Source organism: Hemitrygon akajei, chromosome 11, assembly GCF_048418815.1.
Source record: "Hemitrygon akajei chromosome 11, sHemAka1.3, whole genome shotgun sequence".
Classification (NCBI taxonomy): domain Eukaryota; kingdom Metazoa; phylum Chordata; class Chondrichthyes; order Myliobatiformes; family Dasyatidae; genus Hemitrygon; species Hemitrygon akajei.
The window spans coordinates 121719295-121738640 of record NC_133134.1 but is presented as its reverse complement, the minus strand read 5'-3'; the positions used below and the strand labels follow the sequence as shown (position 1 = coordinate 121738640).

General features: G+C 39.8%; 1 protein-coding gene across 2 annotated transcripts in view; it reads right to left on the bottom strand.

Annotated features, from left to right (window-relative positions):
* Positions 1-19346, bottom strand: part of LOC140735980 (uncharacterized) — a 143778-nt gene that overhangs the window by 45052 nt on the left and 79380 nt on the right. For both annotated transcript variants that reach the window (XM_073061620.1, XM_073061621.1), the window contains exons 10-11: positions 12525-12615; positions 5276-5362 (exon numbers count right to left, since the gene is read on the bottom strand). In XM_073061620.1, coding sequence (XP_072917721.1) covers positions 5276-5362; positions 12525-12615 — 178 coding nt within the window. The remainder of the gene's footprint in view (positions 1-5275; positions 5363-12524; positions 12616-19346) is intronic.

Below are 19346 nucleotides of genomic sequence, written 5' to 3'. Positions count from 1 at the left end.
CTATGTGTATTTATGTGTAGAGCATTCTGACAGGTTGACACACAGACTGGGTTGAGGTCTCCAATGCTTACGATTGCAAGAAGCTGCAAAGGGTTGTAAGTGCAGCAAACTCCACCATGAAGGTCATCTTCAAGATAAACTTCCATCATGAAGGACCAACAGGGACATGCCTTCTTCTCGATACCATGATGAGAGAGGGGGTACAAGAACCTGAAGACCCACAGTCAGCAATTCAGAAACATCATTCCCCATTCCTGCTATCAGATATCTGAATGGTCATTGAACCCATGAACACCACCTCATTATTCGGTTTTATTTGCAATATTTACTTATTTCATAATTTATAGCAATTTTATGTTGTTGCATTGTACTGCTGCCATAAAGCAAAAAAATTAACATCATACAAAACAGTGACAATAAATCCTGATTCTGATCTTGATTTTATCCCATCATGTTACTTTTAAAAAGCAAAAAATGGCAGCAAAGCAGAATTTTAATCAAAAATTGGAAGATCTCCACAAGGGTATAAACTACACTACCTATCTATGAAAGAACTTAGATGGAGAATGGCTTTAAAACCATAAAATTCTGTGCTAAGTCGTGGGAGGAATTAACTAATACAGAGATACAAACCATGACATTATACAAAGAAGAACAAAGGACAAGTGTTCATATTGATGCAGATGATATTGGGACTTGTCTTAAATCAGTTCTAGCAAGTGTATGGAGAATATTGGATATAAGACAAAAAAGGATCTAGTGCTTTCCCAGTGTATCTGATGAAGGATGTTGCCTGGTTTGGGAAGCATGCCTTAGGAGAATAGGTTGAGTGATCTCGGCCTTTTCTCCTTGGAACGACGGAGGATGAGAGGTGTGATGAACTACATATACCTGTCTGGACACGCCCCTGCTGACTGCTCCTGTGGCTCCTCCCACAGACCCCTGTATAAAGGCGATTGAGGTCTGAGCCCAGCCTCTCAGTCTCCAGGATGTAGTATGGTGGTCAACCACTGCTTGTTCCTTCTTCCAGTCAATAAAATTGATGCACCATGGCGAAGTTTCTAACAAGTATATTTACAGGTTAAGTCTATCAGGTGGTCGAAACAGTCGCTGCGATCTATGTAGCTCCAGCTGTGATTGCACAGGTGCTGGTGGTGATTGCACCGGAGCTATGTAGATCGCAGCGACTGATTCGACCACCTGATAGACTTAACCTGTAAATATACTTGTAAGAAACTTCACCACATGGGGACTCTCTTTTAAAACAAAGGGGGGGGTTAATGTGGTGAACTACATATACCTGTCTGGACACGCCCCCTGCTGACTGCAGCTGTGGCTCCTCCCACAGACCCCGGTATAAAGGCGATTGAGGTCTGAGCCCGGCCTCTCTGTCTCCAGGATGTAGTATGGTGGTCAACCACTGCTTGTTCCTTCTTCCAGTCAATAAAAGCCGATATCTCAATGTGGTGAACTACAAGAGGTGACCTGATTGAGGTATACAAGATGAGAGGTATTGATTGTGTGGATAGTCAAAGGTTTTTTTCCCAGGGCTGAAATGGCTAGCATGAGAGGGCACAGTGCTTGGAAGTAGGTACAGAGGAGATGTCCGGGGTAAGTTTTTTAACACAGAGAGTGGTGAGTACACGGAATGGGCTGCCGGCAACGGTGGTGGAGGCAGATATAACAGGATTTTTAAGAGACTCCTGGATAGATACATGGTGCTTAGAAAAATAGAGGGCTATGGGTAACCCTGCGTAATCTCTAAGGTAAGGATATGTTCAGTACAGCTTTGTGGGCCAAAGGGCCTGTATTGCGCGGTTAGTTTTCTGTGTTTCTAAACTCTTCTTGAGCTTCCAGCTAGGTCCAGGCGTCAATTTTAACCAATATTTCGCTGATAAATTCCACCATCTTCATCAGGGGTGAAGCCTAGGCACGTCTAGTCCAGTGGTATATATACTCAACTCCTATTGTCCATCCCCCCACCCCTGATTGGTTAGTCCTTAACCAATCAGGTTCTCTTGTCCCACCTTGTTTAAAATTTTATTCCAATTCTTACTTAGAGCAAGACCTTTGTGTTTGTTGAGAAACAAGTCATTCTATTGCCAAATAATGCTAACATGCACTTGTTGAGAAAAGCTTTTGTCCATTAGGCATGTAAAACTTGAAAATACTGATGCAATAGGGTTAGAGGGATTTCCCATGCCTCTTTCCATAGCAACCAGAGTGACAGTGCCTGGAGTTAACTTGCATGAACTTCATTCTCCAGCCACCAGTGTAGTGTACTGGTGAGAAGTTGAATTTGAACTTCATAAATAAAACATTCTCTAATCCCCTTGTCAGACTCTTAACGCTTACAAAATTTGTATTAAGTCCTGATGATCATTAAAAATAAATAAATCAGCAAGCTATAATTAGTACCTTACTCTTGATTTAGTCAGTTCTGAAGAATGCAATAAATATACAGGGAAGGGAAGAGAACTAGTTTAGAATTGGATCCTTTGAGGCCTCCTGAATGGAGGGAAAAAAATGTTTGTTTTTCTGCAAGGTGAACTTGAACTGTTTCTCCTATGTGCTTGAGTATTATCCTAAAAAAGGGCTAAAGCAATGATACAATATACTGTACACCTAACTACCACAGGCTGTTTTTTATTGTCATCAGGATGAAAGACCACACATAACTCTGCCACCAGCTCAATGGTTTTTAAGAAAGCATGGCTGGATTATTAAACTCCGCTTGTAAATGTGAGCTGTAATGTAACTATTGTACTTATTCACAGCATTTCTTGATCACTGTGACTAGCTTTTAAACAACTGAACACAGGGATCCATCTTAAGTTACAATTGGGAGATAAAGCAAGACTCAAAAAAAACTTCGAGTGAAAAACCTGTGAAAGTCTTTCAATTACACAGAGCTTCAGATAGTAATGCCAATTTTTCCCCCGATTTCAGGCAGCCTATTTGCCCACTGTGACTAACAGGTTTATTTTATGCCAAGGGGGTTGATATTTGATAGAACTAAATTGAAGAATAGATTTTTCATGTCAGAGGCCTGTACTGCAGATTCATAAATTTTCCAGTGAAGCAGGATGCAGTAGGAGCATAATTATTCCTCAGATGAATAGGAGGCTAAGTTCAGATTCAGATTCAGTTTATTGTCATTTAGAAACCACAAATGCAATGCAGTTAAAAAATGAGACGACGTTCCTCCAGAATGATATCACAAAAACACATGACAAAACAGACTACACCAGAAAAAACACATAACATTTGGCAATCCCCAATCCAGAGTCCGGAGAGGCTGCTGCGTATTAATATCGCACTACCATCTTAGCGCGTTCCCCAGAAAGGAGCTCCAATCCCACCAGACAAACAAGACCAAAAACTAAAGCTACAAGACCTGCACAAAACCACATAGTTACAACATATAGTTACAATAGTGCAAACAATAGCATAATTGATAAAAAAAAACAGACCATGGGCACAGTAAAGATAGTCCAAAGATGTTAAAAGACTATAAGTTCGAAAGAAACCACCACAGGTCCCCAGGGTCCCGACAGACTCGCCATCCCATGCCGGCGGCAGAAGGGAATACCCCCACTATGGACTTCCACGGCGCTGCCCGACTCAGCCTCGCAGACGCAGCACACAATGAAATCTCCGTCAAACTCAGTCTCGCAGACGCAGTACACAGTGAAAGCGACCTGACCGCAGCGGACTCCGAGTCCATCAAACCGCCGAGCCTCCGACCATCCCCTCCGGCACAGCTTCTCCGAGCACCATCCTCTACCGAGTGTATTAAGACGCCCCCGTCAACGGCCATCGGCAACGCGACCCCGATGACTGGGGGCCTGTTCTTCTCAGCAGAGACCCGGACCTCACAGCAGCAGCAGCAGCAGCAACGAAGAAGGTCTTCCTGGAGATTTCCAGATGTTCCTCCGTGCTCCCACATCCGTTTTCCATCTGATTATGATTACGCACGGCACCCCGCTTCACAAATAACAGATAATCAGCTCCGGAGTGGCCGCTGCAAGCTGCATTGCGCCACCATCTTGGACATTTATGTCCAGCTAGAACTCGAGATATGGGTGTCAGCAATATTCCCTCTAATCTTTAGTAGTCAGTATGCACAAAAATCTTATGTTGTGCAATGTTTTTTCCTGTGACAAAAGTATGTGTGCACTGAATGCACACATGGCGCAGTTTATGCAGGTTTACAAAATATTTGACATAAAACTGCACAGAATAACAACAAAATAACATAAATATTCTGTTAACAACACACACAAAATGCTGGTGGAATACAGCAGGCCAGGCAGCATCTATAGGAGAAGTACTGTCGACGTTTCGGGCCGAGACCCTTCGTTAACAGAAACATTTAGCTAGAAGATTATTTTCAATAAGTATAGTTATTAATTACTACATTATTTTAGGTAGCTAACCTTTTGTGCACACATTAATTTCCTTTGTGTGCTAGTTGAAAAACGTGTGCGCACGCGCACAACTTAGAGGGAACATAGGGTGTCAGTGACAAAATCAAGATTATTGTGGGCCCCTTGATAAACCAGTGGTAGGTCACTATCTTGAACAATGACCACTTGCAATTGTATGTGCCCTCATCGTGTAAAACACTGTAAATTGCAGAAGCTCAGGCTGGCAAAAGTATGTTGTCATTAACAACCAGCACACAATGCTCTGCTGGCGGCATCCCACAAGCATTGCCACATACTCTGGTGCAGACATAGGATGGCCACGTTGTTCCACAGAACAACACAAACAGCAACAATAATATCAAAACAACAACAGTAGAACAGTTATTATACACCGTAATGTTAAAATCCTAAAGTCCACACTGAACTTAAAATCATCTCCATTGGTTTGCTTTTCCCACCTGGATCTTGAGATAATGAGAAATTCTGAGAAGACTTTCTTTGGTATTTATTGCCAACAATCATAATAGTCATTATGCAGGAAGGAAGCCTGTTTCATACAAATAACACCCCCACAGGATATAATGAATAGGTGTCTGATGGGATTTATCAAACATGTCGCCATCAAAGCATTAAGCTGAAAGATAGGTTAAACAGCAGAGATGTTTTTAATTTCCATTCCTGTGCTTCTGGATCATGTGTGTAATTTTTGTCCCTTACAATAACAAAACATAACAGAATGATAGTTTGATGCATGTATGAATCTTTTTTAAACAGTATAAGCTTGCCAAGATCACCAGTCTACTAATTCATGACCACTTCCATTATCATTGCTCATCTGTACTTACTGGCTGAAGATCTTCAATAGTCTCTGGAAGTTCTCGTAAGGCAAGGATAATATCCAGTCTCTGGCTCAGATACGGAATGTTGCACATCTATAGAGGAAATACACTGGTCAGAAGCATCTAATGGGGAAGTTTATTATTTAATTCTTCAAATGCATATCATTGATAACTGAATCAATAATATTTATTTTATTAACATCATTCTGTATATTCTGATACACAGAATGCAATTCATTTGAATCATAATACATTACCCTGCGATATCCACCTACCAACATTCACTTTTCAGTTTCTCTCTGAATAGTAGTATGACAGCTGAGTTATTATTTTTATTTATTATATAGTTTTCTTTGGACAATAAAGAAAGCCATTTAGCCTATCATGTCAATTTTGGCTCACAAACCAATCCCAGCAGACTCTTTCTGTACTTATTTCCCTGTAACCTATTCTAACTCACTTTCTTGATCACCTGCCTTCTCCTTACACTGGGCTTAATTAACCCACCAACTCACCTTTGAGATATGACAGGATATCGTTGCCTCCAGGGGAAATCTATGTGTTTATGGAAGGTTCAAAGGCAGAAGTTCAAAACTAATTTATTGTTGAACTACATATACATCATCATGTACAACCAAGAGATTTGCTTCCTTGCAGGCATACTCGATGAATCCAAGGACCAGAATAGAATCAATGAAAGACCACACTCAAAAGGGCAAACAAATAACCAATGTGCAAAATACAACAAAAGGTCCAAATACAAAGAAAAAAATAAATATAATAATAAATAAACAATAGATAATGAGAATGTGAGATGGAGTCCTTGAAAGTGAGTCCAGAGGTTAAGGGAACAGTTCAGTGGGCATATGAAGTTGAATGAAGTTATCCTTACTGGTTCAAGAGCCTGATGGTTGAGGGAACTGGTGATGAGAGTCCTGAAGCTCCTGTACCTTCCTTCTGAGGGCAGCAGTGAGAAGATAGCATAACCTGGGTGTTGGGGGTTTCCTGAAGATTGATGTTCCATGTAGATGTGCTCAACTATGTCCGTGTGCTCAGTGGCGGGAGGGCTTTACCTGTGATGCACTGGGCTGAATATGCTACTTTCTGTAGGATATTCCATTCAAGGGCATTGGTGTTTCCATATCAGAAGGAATTATCCTCTCTCCTACATGTCTGTAGGCATTTGTCAAATTTTTAGATGTCATGCCAAATCTTCACAAACTTCTAAGGAAGTAGAGGCACTGCCATTCTATCTTCATAATTACAGTTTGGCACTGGGCCCAGGACAGATCCTCTGAAATGATAACATGGAGGAATTTAAAGTGCTGACATTTGCCACCTCTGATCACCCGATGAGGACAGGCTTATAGAACTTCAAATTCCTCCTCACAAAGTCAATAATCAACACTTTGGTGTTGCTGACATTGAGAGAGAAGTAGTTTTTGTGACACCATTCAGCCAGATTTTCAATCTCCCTCCTATATGCTGATTCATCCCCACCTTTGATTTGTTCAACAAACCTAAATATGGCAAACTCCACACAGGCAGAATATAGAACATAGAAATCTACAGCATATTACAGGCCCTTCAGCCCACAATGTTGTGTTAACCAAAGTCAGACACCATTTGCCAACCAATATACAAAATGACCACTACAAATGGAGATGATATCACCAGCATAAGACTTCTCCGCTCTAAACTTAAAAATTTCCACTTTGGATACTCTGGACCTCTGGACATAGAAATAAGACCAGACAAGTTTTGCCCAAGGAAGTTGCAGATCATATTACAGAACCACACATCACCGAAAAAAAAGCCTTCCAACCCTTTGAGTCTGTAGTGACCATCAAACACTCATACATACTCCCGCTATTTTATTATCTACCCAACATTTTCATCTACTCATGTAAGATTTTGCCACTCACCTATACAATTGAAGCAACTTACAACAGCCAATTAATCTATCGACCTGCACATCTTAGAGATGTGGAAGGAAACCAGAGCATCTGGGAGAAATCCATATGGTCAGGGAAGAACATGCAAACTCCACATAAACCGCAGCAGAGGTCAGAATTAAACCTGAGTTGGTGGAGCAGTGAGACAGTGTTCGAGGGGCATCATTCTACCATTCTACAGTGAATGTTCAAGAGAACTGCAGAAAATGGAAGAACCTACAGGTTTAATGATGAGAGAAAGTGAAGAGGGAGAATGTAAGGTCTGTGATAGGATAATTGAGATCATCTGTCAAGGGAATGACTGTCCAAGGTAATCTAAATTTAAAAGGGATGCAAGTGTGCAAATTAGGAAAGAAAACTGGCTTGGTAATCTACTTTAAAAGAAGTTTTTGCTTGGTCTTATACAGTAGCAACGTGTAGCTCACTGAAGAAAAAATAGCTGAGAGAACTAGATCGATACTTTAACGTGAGCTAGTGTCACCAGCAGAAAGCTGAGGGAAAAAATCTTGCCATAGTGTCAGTTTGCACCATTCTATAAAGGATGCACACAGTGATGGGAGCCAGCAGACACTGTCAATCTCATTCACATCGAATAAAGCTATCTCACTTAAAGGTGAAACCTATTGAGATTAATTTCATTTTAACATACAGTAAAACAACTCCATTACTTCAAATGCGTTGGCAATCAGTCTCGTTCTTGTTGATCACAAGTTTCTCTAATGCTGATAGCTCTGGCAGTAAGCTCTTGGACTGAGCTTTGTGGGAGATGCCAGAACGTGGTGACAGATGGTTACCTCTCTGACTGAAGGCCTGTGACTAGTCGAGTGCCGCACGGAACGGTGCTGCGTCTGTTGTAGTTTGTCACCTACATTAACAATCTGGATGATAATGTGGTTAACTGGATCGGTGAATTTAGATTGCACTAGGACTGGGGGTGTAGTGGACAGCAGGGAAGGCTATGATGGCTTGCAGTGGCGTCTGGACCATCTGCAAAAAATGGGTTGAAAAATGGAAGATGAAACTTACTGCAGCCAAGTGTGAGGTGCGGCACTTCAGTAGGACCAACCAGGTAGGTTTTACACAATGAATGGTAGGGCACTGAGGAGTGAGGAGTGCTTTAGAATACAGGGCTCTGAGAATGTAAGTCATTGAAAGTGGTGTCAGGGGTAGTAGGGTCTTAAATTGCAACAATTCCTTGAGCAGCATCGTCCAGATAGAAAACCTTTCCAATTATTTCTCTCTTTCCATGGCTTCTGCTTATTCTTTTTGACATTGTCTTGTTGATGATACGGAAACTGCTGGAGGCTGTAAAGTACAGTTTGAATCTTGAAAGAAGGATCCAGCACTGTGCTGTGTCTGGAGAGCTGCCTGGTCGAGCTCAGAAACGGCGGGGGGGGGGGGGGGTGGAAAAGGTCCAAGAACACAAACTGACTCATAAGAAAGGGAAGAGGTGAACCATGGAGTCATGAATGCCACCATCTTGAAGCGGTGATTGAAGCAGCAAGGTGAATGCAGAGGGTGTCTGCGATGGCTCAACGTGAGACAGTCAGCAGCCAGATTGACATATTCAGCCCCAGATCGGTGGCATTTGGGCTTGGGTTAATGGTCACTCTTTGCAGAAGGCTCCTCTCCACTTATGCAGCAAAAGGACATTTCCTATATTCTGAGATCTACGTACTTTATATTGGTTTCCTTCAGTTTTTTGCTGTTTTCTTGTGGACAATTGGTGGGTGGTTGATCTGTTAGTTTTTTTTGTGTGTAGGAAGGTAGATTGGGGTTTGGTGCTACTCTCACTGTTCTTTTCTGTGAGTGAGGGAGTCGGGGGTTATTATGTGTAGAGGGTCATTGATTGTTATTGTGGTTGTTTTTTGCTATGGGCAACGGGGGATTTTGGGGTCTGCGAGCTTTGTTTCTTTTCTTTTTTGTGCCAGTTGGGGAGGGGGAAATTTGATGTCTTCTTTCATCAGCACCCATGGTCTTTCTGTATGTAATGGCTATCTGGAGTAGACAAATATCAGAGTTGCATTATACATGCATACTTTGATAATAAAGTGAACCTTTAAACCTTTGAACCTTTTAAAAAACGCTTTTGGCAATTAACCTTCATAAATCAAAGTATTGAGTGCAGGAGATGGGATATTATGTTGAAGTTGTATAGGACATTGGTGAGGTCTACTTTGGAGTATTGTGTGCAGTTTTTGGTAACTTAGCTACAAGTAAGATGTAAATAAGGTTGAAAACATACACAGAAAATTTACAAGTATGTAACTGGGTCTGGGGGACCTGAGTTACAAGGAAAGATTGAATAGGTTAGGACATTATTTCTTGAAACATAGAAGATTGAAAGTAGATTTCATAGAGGTAAACAAAATTATGAAGGGTATGAATAGGGTAAAAGTAAGCAGGCTTTTTCCACTGAGATTGGGTGGAACTACAACCAGAAGTCATGTGTTAAGGCTGAAAGGTGTACGGCTTAGGGAAACATGAGGGTCATGAGAGTGTGGAACGAGCTGCCAGCACAAACGGTGCATGCAAGCTCAATTTCAATGTTTAAGTGAATTCTGGATAGGTACATGGATGATAGGGGTATGGAGGGCTATGGTCCCGGAGCAGGTTGATGGGCTCATGCAGTTTAAATGGTTCAGCAGGCCCTGTTTCTGTGCTGTATTTTTCTACGACTCTAAAAATGCTAACATTACCAGAAGCCCCAGCACTGGTATTTATGTTCTAATGGACCTCATCCCCCACAACCCAGGAACAGGGAGAAGTTTGTTTAATCCTTTAAGCCTACTCTGTTATTCAATTAAATCATGGCTGGTTTATACTTGAACATTGTTGTCTAGAATTTGGATTGCATTTATTTTTGGTGCATTAAATCACAGACGTGCTTAGTGTTATTAATGTCCATTCAGGTCCCCCACAAAATTAATGTATCAATGGGACACTATAATTATGTGATCACCGGTGTACTATGGCACACGACAAACTGCTGATACTGGAAATTTGGATCAACAACATACTTAGTGCTGGAGGAACTCAGAAGGCCAGAGACTACAGAGGGAAATGAACAATGGACGTGTCGGGCTGAGACCCTTCATCCGTCCTGTATTTTTTCAGCTGAGTTCCTCCAGGATACCGCAGATGTTGATATAAGTAGTCTGTTTTGTTGTTTGCAACTGCAAAGAGAAAATGGTTTGCATTGGAGAATTTATTACAAAGATCCTTTTGAAAATTCTGTAAATTGGTGAGTCGCTGATATCCTGTGCGATTAATGTTTCCAGGCTTTCAGAGCTATCTTTTCCATAAATTCCATGGTACCTTCAATTAATTAAATCTATAAATTTCAGATTACAAAGTGCTCAGGCATAAACTGCTGCTGCTGTGAGAAAATTCCAAACATCTACTGCCAACTGGTTTGCAGGCCGTTACGTCCAAGAAGGAAAAACCTAGCATCATAAATGGTGGTGATGCTTCACTCGCAGATGAGCTCAATGCCTTTTATGCACACTTTGAAATAGAGAATAAAACCACACCTGTGGATATCGCTGCAGCATCTGATCATCAATCGTTCCTCATATGCTAAACCTTTCATTCCTGGAATCATTCTTGTGAACCTACTCTGAGCCCTCTCCAATGCCAACACGTCCATTCTTAAATAAGGAGCCCAAAACTAGTCACAATACTCCAAGTGAGGCCTCACCAGTGCTTTATAAAGCCTCAGATTTACATCCTTGCTTTCATCTTCTAGACCTCTCAAAATAAATGCTAACATTGCATTTGCCTTCCTCATCACAGGCTCAACCTGCAAATTAACCTTTAGGGAATCCTGCACGAGGACTCTAAGTCCCTTTGCGCCTCGGATTTTTGAATTTTTTCCCCATTTAGAAATTTTTTATTCTTTTATCCCTTCACCAAAGTGAATGACCATACACTTTTTGACACTGTATTCCATCTGCCACTTCTTTTCCCATTCTCCTAATTTGTCTAGGTCTTTCTGCAGTTTTGCTGTTTCCTCAATACTACCTGGCCCTCTACCTATCATTGTAACATCCACAAACTGGGCCACAAAGCCATCAAATCCAAATCATTGGCATACAACTTCAAAGGAAGCGGTCCCAACACCAACCCCTGTGAAACACCACTGGTCACTAGCAACTAATCAGCCTCTTGCCAATCAGCCAATGCTCTATCCATGCTAGTATCTTTCCTGTAGTACCACAGGCTCTTATCTTATTAAGCAGCCTCATCTGCAGCATCTTGTTAAAGGCCTTCTAAAAATCCAAGTACACAACATCTACTGATTCTCCTTCGTCTATCCTACTTGTTATTCCCTCATATAATTCCAACAGATTTGTCAGGCAAGAATTTTCCTTAAGGAAACCATGCTGACATTGCCCTATTTTATCCTGTGCCTCCAAATACTCCAAAACCACATCCTTAATGATCAACTCCAACATCTTCCTAACCACTGAATTGATCAAGTGACTATAAGGGTTGGGTGTTATCAGAGGATTGTGGTGAGCTGTCGGTGCTTGTACTATAGATTGGGAACAGAAGTAGTATAGAAGGGAATCTATCTGAATGGAGTTCCTGGCACACAAGGGGGCCTGCAAGAAAGGTGGTACTATTCAAAAGTGGCTGTTTTGAGAAGACCCAAAAACAAATACAAATCAGGAGAATGTGACCAAGTTTCTTCGGCAACATTCCAAAGTACCATTCTATGAGGCATGCATCATTCTTTGTAGTTCTGAAGTGAAAGCATGCCATTCCTGAAAGCTCATTCATGACTGAAAAAGGCTGAATGTGCTTTCAAAATATATGACTTATCTTCAAATAAGCACAATTGTGATCCATTCAGGATATAACCAATTTTCATGTACATTTAGGGCAAAAATCAATTCCACATGGGAATACTTCAGAGAAAACAGCTAGTTTTACCACCCTCTCAATCTAAATTAGCACTTGTCCAAATTTCATTAAAATAACCTACAGTAAGTTAAGTATTACTGCATGTGGGAGAGATAACATAAATCCTGCTTCTATGTCCAAGAAATAATTTAGTAAGAAAATTTCCAAGAAAAGGAACCCTTTGAAGTTTATACCTTGCTCCTCTCAATTATCAAGAGAGAAATAACAATTCACTAAGTGATGACAATAAGGTGAGTCCTTGACAATAAGAATTCCAGTGATATAAACAATTTTTTGATTCTTCTTGTAATGTACAATCAGCTTTGTAATTAAACATTTCTTGGGAAGCTTAAATTGTACGAGATACCACAGGGTTACATAAGATCACTTACCTCCATCATGTATTGGTCAACAACATGGAGATCAGACTGAGAGCCTTTGTATGCGTTGTATTTTTCAATATCACTTGGTGTGGGGACATACCTGACAATTTATTAGAAATGCTCATATTATATTTCTGAAATCAATCTACCCACAACAAAAAGTCAAACTTACAAAACACACAAAATAAGATTGAAAGTAGCCCAGAATAAATTTCCAAACCTGCCCATTAATTTCAATTTTTTTACAGTGTGATGTTACAAGAGAGAAGAATATTGATTAAGTGATTTCAGTTGACATCAAAGCATTAACCATGATGTATTTGCTTTGTGTTAATCATGAATGTACCTGCCATGGAATGTGACTGGAAGCAAGTGCTAAAAAATGCTGTGAATCTGTACACTAAATGGTACTGCCAGTGCTGAACACGTCAGTCACGGGAAAATGTCTTTGCCTATCTTATACTGATCGAGTGGCATCATGTTCCATTTCCAAGGCTACCACATCACTAATGTTAAAGTTTTGGGCCTGAGGTAGTGGCAATTTGGGAGTTGAAGACTGGGGCTGTGTATGGGATATGGTGAATATACAAATCCCTTCCCAAAAGCCCATCCAAAAGCACTGGAAAAGAATTTAAAAGCTGGCTAAGCCAGACATCCTCTTTATATAGTGGTCACGGATATCACTATTTTCAAAATATACAAATACCAGTGAGAGTTATTTGCTACTAAAAATGCTCACATTATTTTTAAGTGGCTAAAACGTCCAGCACTACTTAAAAGCATTCAGGAAAATCAATTTCAAAAATCCAAACCTTCAAAAAATGCAAATAGCATCATTCCTACAGTGAAACTCTCTCACTGGTATGAGTTGCTTGAGCACATTCCCCAGCCTAAGTACCACATCGCTCTCTATATCCCAAAATCACATTTGAAAATTCCACTTATTGCAAGAAATTATCCTTAATTATTAGGTTCAATTGCTGGCAATTCCTAGAGCAATCTGGTGCTGTGTCCCCACTGCTAATTCCACTGAGGGCATAGATTTGTAGAAGTAGAAATTTAAAGGGTAGATGGTCCCAGTTATTATTTTTAATGAAGTGGTGGTTAGGGGTTATCTATGCGTTGTTGGCCAGCAAGAACTAGTCTGCAAATCAGTGAATTTGAATGAATTGAGGCCGGTGGAAGCAGATGGATCAATTGCCTTTATTCTTGCATGAATGAGGAAATGGAGGCTGCCATTTTATGAAGAAGTCTGGGTTCTACATTTTGTATGTTAGTTGCTTGGCTTGATCAGTGTTTTCAAACAGACATAACCATGCCTCAGGTAACCTTTTGGACTAAAGATAATTTCCAGATAAGAAGTTATTTATGAGATGTTCATTAGCTGGATATAACATGCAGGCTTTTGATTGTTGGAGTCAGTATCCGTTCTGCATGAATCAAGCTCATTGCTGATTGAGAACAAGGAGACATAATTTACCGATTATTATTTGCTGGGAAGAGGGCAATAAATGAATGCTAGCCTGGGGCAGAGGCAATAACAAGGTGTTAAAGGTCAGACACATGACCTACAGCCAATGACACTGGAATGCAATATTTCAATTGGTAAAAAATGGATATAAAAGCAGATGCTTCAAGTGTTCTGGGGAAAATAATTTTGCAGCAATCAGAGACCAACCATTGCAGAACAGGAGGACTCCACGGACATGTGGAGATTGACCCACAAGGAGTGCCTGGCCTGTGTAGACTCCTTTCGGTAATACCTTCTCTCTTGATTGATTGTTCATGCAGTGTCAGGTATGGACCCACATGCTTTTTAGTTGAGACAATGCTATTCAGGAGGCCCATGGAGAGAAGCATGCATTGTTTGGGCTGGGATGAGTTACTGCTTTGTGTTGCTGCTCTACATTCAGGAGCTGGAAGATTAGATTTTGATTCTAACCAATCTCCTTATATTTCCTACAACTTCTTAAAGGTTCTCCACTGTATGCAACAAGCTTTTTGGAGAAAAGGCTGTGAGCATACTTTGTTATTTATGAAACCAACAAGCAGCTGTCAGGAGATTCTTCGTGCACTTGCATTGAACATGAAATCATAGGGAGCTTATTTTTACTATTAGAGTATTTCTCATGTGCTGTTGCCTTAATATGTATAATGAAAATATTAGATCGAGCTGGGGGACACAATTTATATTTGATAACACAGTTGATCTGAATACTCATGAGCAAAGTCACAGGCGAATTGTAATTTCCTTTATAAGTTGGATATCAATTGTATCTCATGGGCTTTAAATGTATTCAGTTTACATCATACATTAAAAATTAATTAGGTAAAGAGTTTAAAAAAATGGTTTTAATGGTACACTATATTCCTTTGTGGGCTGGTGTCAGGCAGTTGAAATTTGTGAAAGTGCTAATTAATCTTTCATTGTGCGATACAAGTAAACAGTCGTTATGCTTCAATCATTTTCTTCAGTCTCATGGAAATGAAATGCAACAGCAAGTCGTAGAATGTAATGTCTTTGGTGTGAATCGTGTAAATAGGAAAATATGTTTAAGGATTTCTTCACAAATGGAAAGTAATTAGATATTCCATGATTTCAGGGTTTAATGTAAAGGGGTTACTTGAGTGGAAGAGAAGGTTATAAAGCTAACTACTGTTACACCTTTTGTTTAACACATAAGCACTGTGATTGAAATTCTTGTTCAGACATTGATTCAGTCTTCTGGTTGAATAATGTTGTTTTCTCGAGTCTAATGTTCCTAGTATTCTAGGTTGGTGCCCCTTTGCAAGTTCTGACTATGCCTGAGCCAGTTGAATGGAGCACACATAGTGAGTGCAGGTCCATTTCCCACATTCTCATCCTGAATAATACATGGCTAAAAGTACTATCCATAACAAATACTAGCTCTCTTTAACACCTTGGCAAAGAATAAGATTCCAGTCACATTTAAGTATAGTTTTGCCGTGAACAAGGATTAAAAAAAATGAAAGGTATTTTTGATGAATATTGAGAACAATGTTTTTAAAGAGGACAGTTCTGAACAGATGCATGTTTTTAGAAATCATTCTGGACCATTTCAAGGCATAGCATGAGGAAAACGTAATCCAAGGGCAAAGAAGCCATATGGCTCACAACAGGTTTCACAGCACAAAGTAAATCCTCTGTGGTAGGATTTAATCATTCAGAAGATGTAGGTATTTTTCTGGTAAGGCTAACACTTACTATCCAACTTCACATCTACACTTGAGCAGTTCAGAATCAACCACATTGCTTTGGCTCCATTCAATGGCAGAATGGGCAAGAACAGATGATTTTATTTTTCAAGGGACTAAGTGAAGAAAGATATCATAATAATGCAACACACACAAAATGCTGGAGGAACTCAGCAGACCAGGCAGCAATTATGGAAAAGAGTAGTCAGAAAAAGAGTGTGTGATTGGAACTGTTTTCCATAGATGCTGCCTGGTCTGCTTAGACCCTCCAGCATTTTGAGTGTGGTGATTGGATTTCCAGCATCTGCAGAATTTCTCTTGTTTGTGCATTATAATACGCCTCAGATTTGTGCAATAACTGGTGCTATTGTTCTTTAAACTTTTTTTGATTAATTTTTTTATGGATATCCACAAAACAACTACAAAAAAATCAACAAAATGAAGATGAATACAGTGCAAAACAAACATATCTAATATATAATTCATAACAATAAGGAAAAAGCACCCAAAATAAAATCATATAAAGTTAGTATCCTCCCCACCCACCCACTACGAAACTCCAGGCCAACTATTACAATATGTAAAAGAAAAATTAATTGGCGCGTTCAACCCCACAGAGCTATAAATATATGTATATATATATATATATATATAATATAAAAATAACAGTTTAATGCCTACTACCAAAACTATAATGTAATTCCCATCAAAAAAAAACCATGAAACTTACAGGAAAAAAAGCTGAAAGTAAGGGATTATGGTACAGAAAAAAAGAATAAACTTAATCTAAAGAGGAATTATGAAGGTATTCAAGAAAAGGTCCCTTGCTATTGTTCTTAAATTCCTGAGTTATTTAAATTACTGAATATAAATTTCTTATCAGTGGAGTTAAAATATAAAGGATGATCTCTGGATAACTAATCCAATAACATTACAACAATGGGTTCTCTGTAAAAGGCACAGACTAACTATTAAGCCAATGAAGGAGAACCTTCCGATTGAAGAATATATCTAAATGCGATACTAGTGGAGATGAAGGACATCATACATATCAACTTTTATGGCAAATGAACTTTCCAGCTCTTCATCAAAAGTAATTTTCATTTACAAATAGGATAGGAATCTGATTGGTCTCTGCTTATTGAACATGAATAAATGTCCATTTCTACCAACAAAAGTTGGCCCCTGCCCAATTGTTTTCATTTAGGTACACTGATAATCACAGCGCAGCTTTTCGTTGGTAATTTGTTCCGTTTTGCATTTTTTGTTAGACTGTGGGAAAACTTTTCAACACCATGAAAATAACATTAGCTGCAAAATGCAAAACGTGATTACTTCACCAAGTGTGCATACTGTTATGACCCCAGCCCCCTCCTTTGCGAGAATCGCAAGAGCCCTAGTGAAGGGGGGGGTCAATGACCCAAGAGAGAGAGAGACGTGCTGAATACCACGTTCCACTGGGATGCAGAATAAAGCGACCCTGACTATTGTCTCATGAAGACCACGTGGGGTCAATGACCCGAGAGAGAGAGACGTGCTGAATACCACGTTCCACTGGGATGCAGAATAAAGCGACCCTGACTATTGTCTCATGAAGACCACGTGGGGTCAATGACCCGAGAGAGAGAGACGTGCTGAATACCACGTTCCACTGGGATGCAGAATAAAGCGACCCTGACTATTGTCTCATGACCCTCGGGCAAAGTGGGCTGGTTGAGAGAGAGATTGACACCTGCGATCCCGTGAGGAAGTATAAAGGAGGGTCTGGGGGACGACCCCTCCAGACGCACCAAGGAGACACGATAGTGATACAGTCGTAGCGGGAAGCCATTTTGAAGGAAGCCACGTGCGTTAGATTCCGAATCGGGAGTCTGTGGCTGGAATCACGGACAATTGCTTTTAACTAACAACAGGAAAGCCTGCTCCCCTGATTCCACGGCTTTGCTTCGTAAGGACCTGGGCAAGTGTTCCTTTTCTCACCAATCTCTCTCTCTCTCTCCAACACGGGAAACTCAGCGGTTCCCAAAAGGCTGAAGCCTGCCAACTTTTGAATGACTGTTATATTTTTTCCAAATGGACAAGATATTATCCTCTAGACAACGATAGAGCTTATTTCTTATTGAGTAGTACTACCCCTGCGCTTTAGATTGAGTATTGACAACGTGTGTTATCGGAATGTTTGTATTAACCTTATGTTTGTGCCCCTTTATAAATAAAAACGTTTGAAAATGGTACCATCAGACTTCAGCGGATCTCTCTATCTTTGCTGGTAAGTGATCCAGTTACAGGATACGTAACAATACAGATTACTGGGAACATCCCTGCAGTCATGCTGGTGTTGCTTTGTGCTCATGTGGAAGACATAATTGAATGGTTGTGTCTTCCAAATAATGTCCACCTCCTTCATTTGCCAAGTGCAACAAGCAGTCTTCCCGGTTTAACAATCTACTAAGTGTTTAAACAATGACCCAGTAAAGACAGTATTCCTGTTTAATTCTGAGACATCAAGGACATCAGTGTGCTTAGGTTGTCATTCACTATAGAAGGCCTCCATACTGGGCATTGATAAAAACTATCCTTACCTAACTCGAGTTTTAATAGTTCACATTATGCTTTGTCAAATTGATCAGAACTAACATCTTTCAGTTCTAAATTTATATATGTGAATGTACCAGAAATCTACCATATTAAGCACTATAATGTCCTCATATGCAGTTTTGAGATTTTGTGATTTGTGACGTACTAATGTTTCAGGCAAATCCAAGGAAAACAAATTGATATACTATGTAACAATTATGATACATTAACAACTAACAACCATTTTATATGTGGTCAATAACTCTAATAATACTTCCTCATATACACAAATATCTATAGGTCTACAGGCCACTTGTTTTTCTTTGTTACAGGAAAACTAGACTCTAAGACACACTGACTTGCTCTGCAATCGTTGTTTTATTAAATCTGCAAAATAGGTCTGTTCTATTTGATAGATACTTGTTATGTTCTTGTGAAGATTATATCCATTGCACTTGGAGAATCCCATTTCTAATGTGTTCACGTGCCTTATATTTCTCTTTGTAAATATGCATATTTTTTGTGCTTTTCTTTAAATTAAAGTCATCTTTTTGACTCTTTCTCCTGTATGAATGGAGGACACAGAATTTCCAGTCAAAAGTGGCCTCTTGATTCCTTCTATTAATGCAACGATTATTCACCTACAATCTCCACAATTATCCAAACACAATATGTATTTATGATAATAAATAATTTTCTGCAAACATTGTGCATCCCCTTTCTGAAGAGAAAGATCAAAATACATTGAGACCAAATGGCCTGTTCGCAGGTTTGGAAGAATATTAAAGTATTTCTATTTTATTGCTTGTTAATTGCCATAATCCATGAATTCTGCAGCTGTTTCATTAGCAGAACTGTTAAAATTTGGAAAGTAACATATGAAACATTTTTTTCTTGCAAAACACAGTGTACACTGGACTTCCATTGAATACTTGCCCCCAATGTCAAAATCTCAACCATCAGTACAACAGATCTACAGGGAAAAGGTAATGTAATATATGGATTTACTTCTTTCAGAGCAATGACCCCCCCCCCACT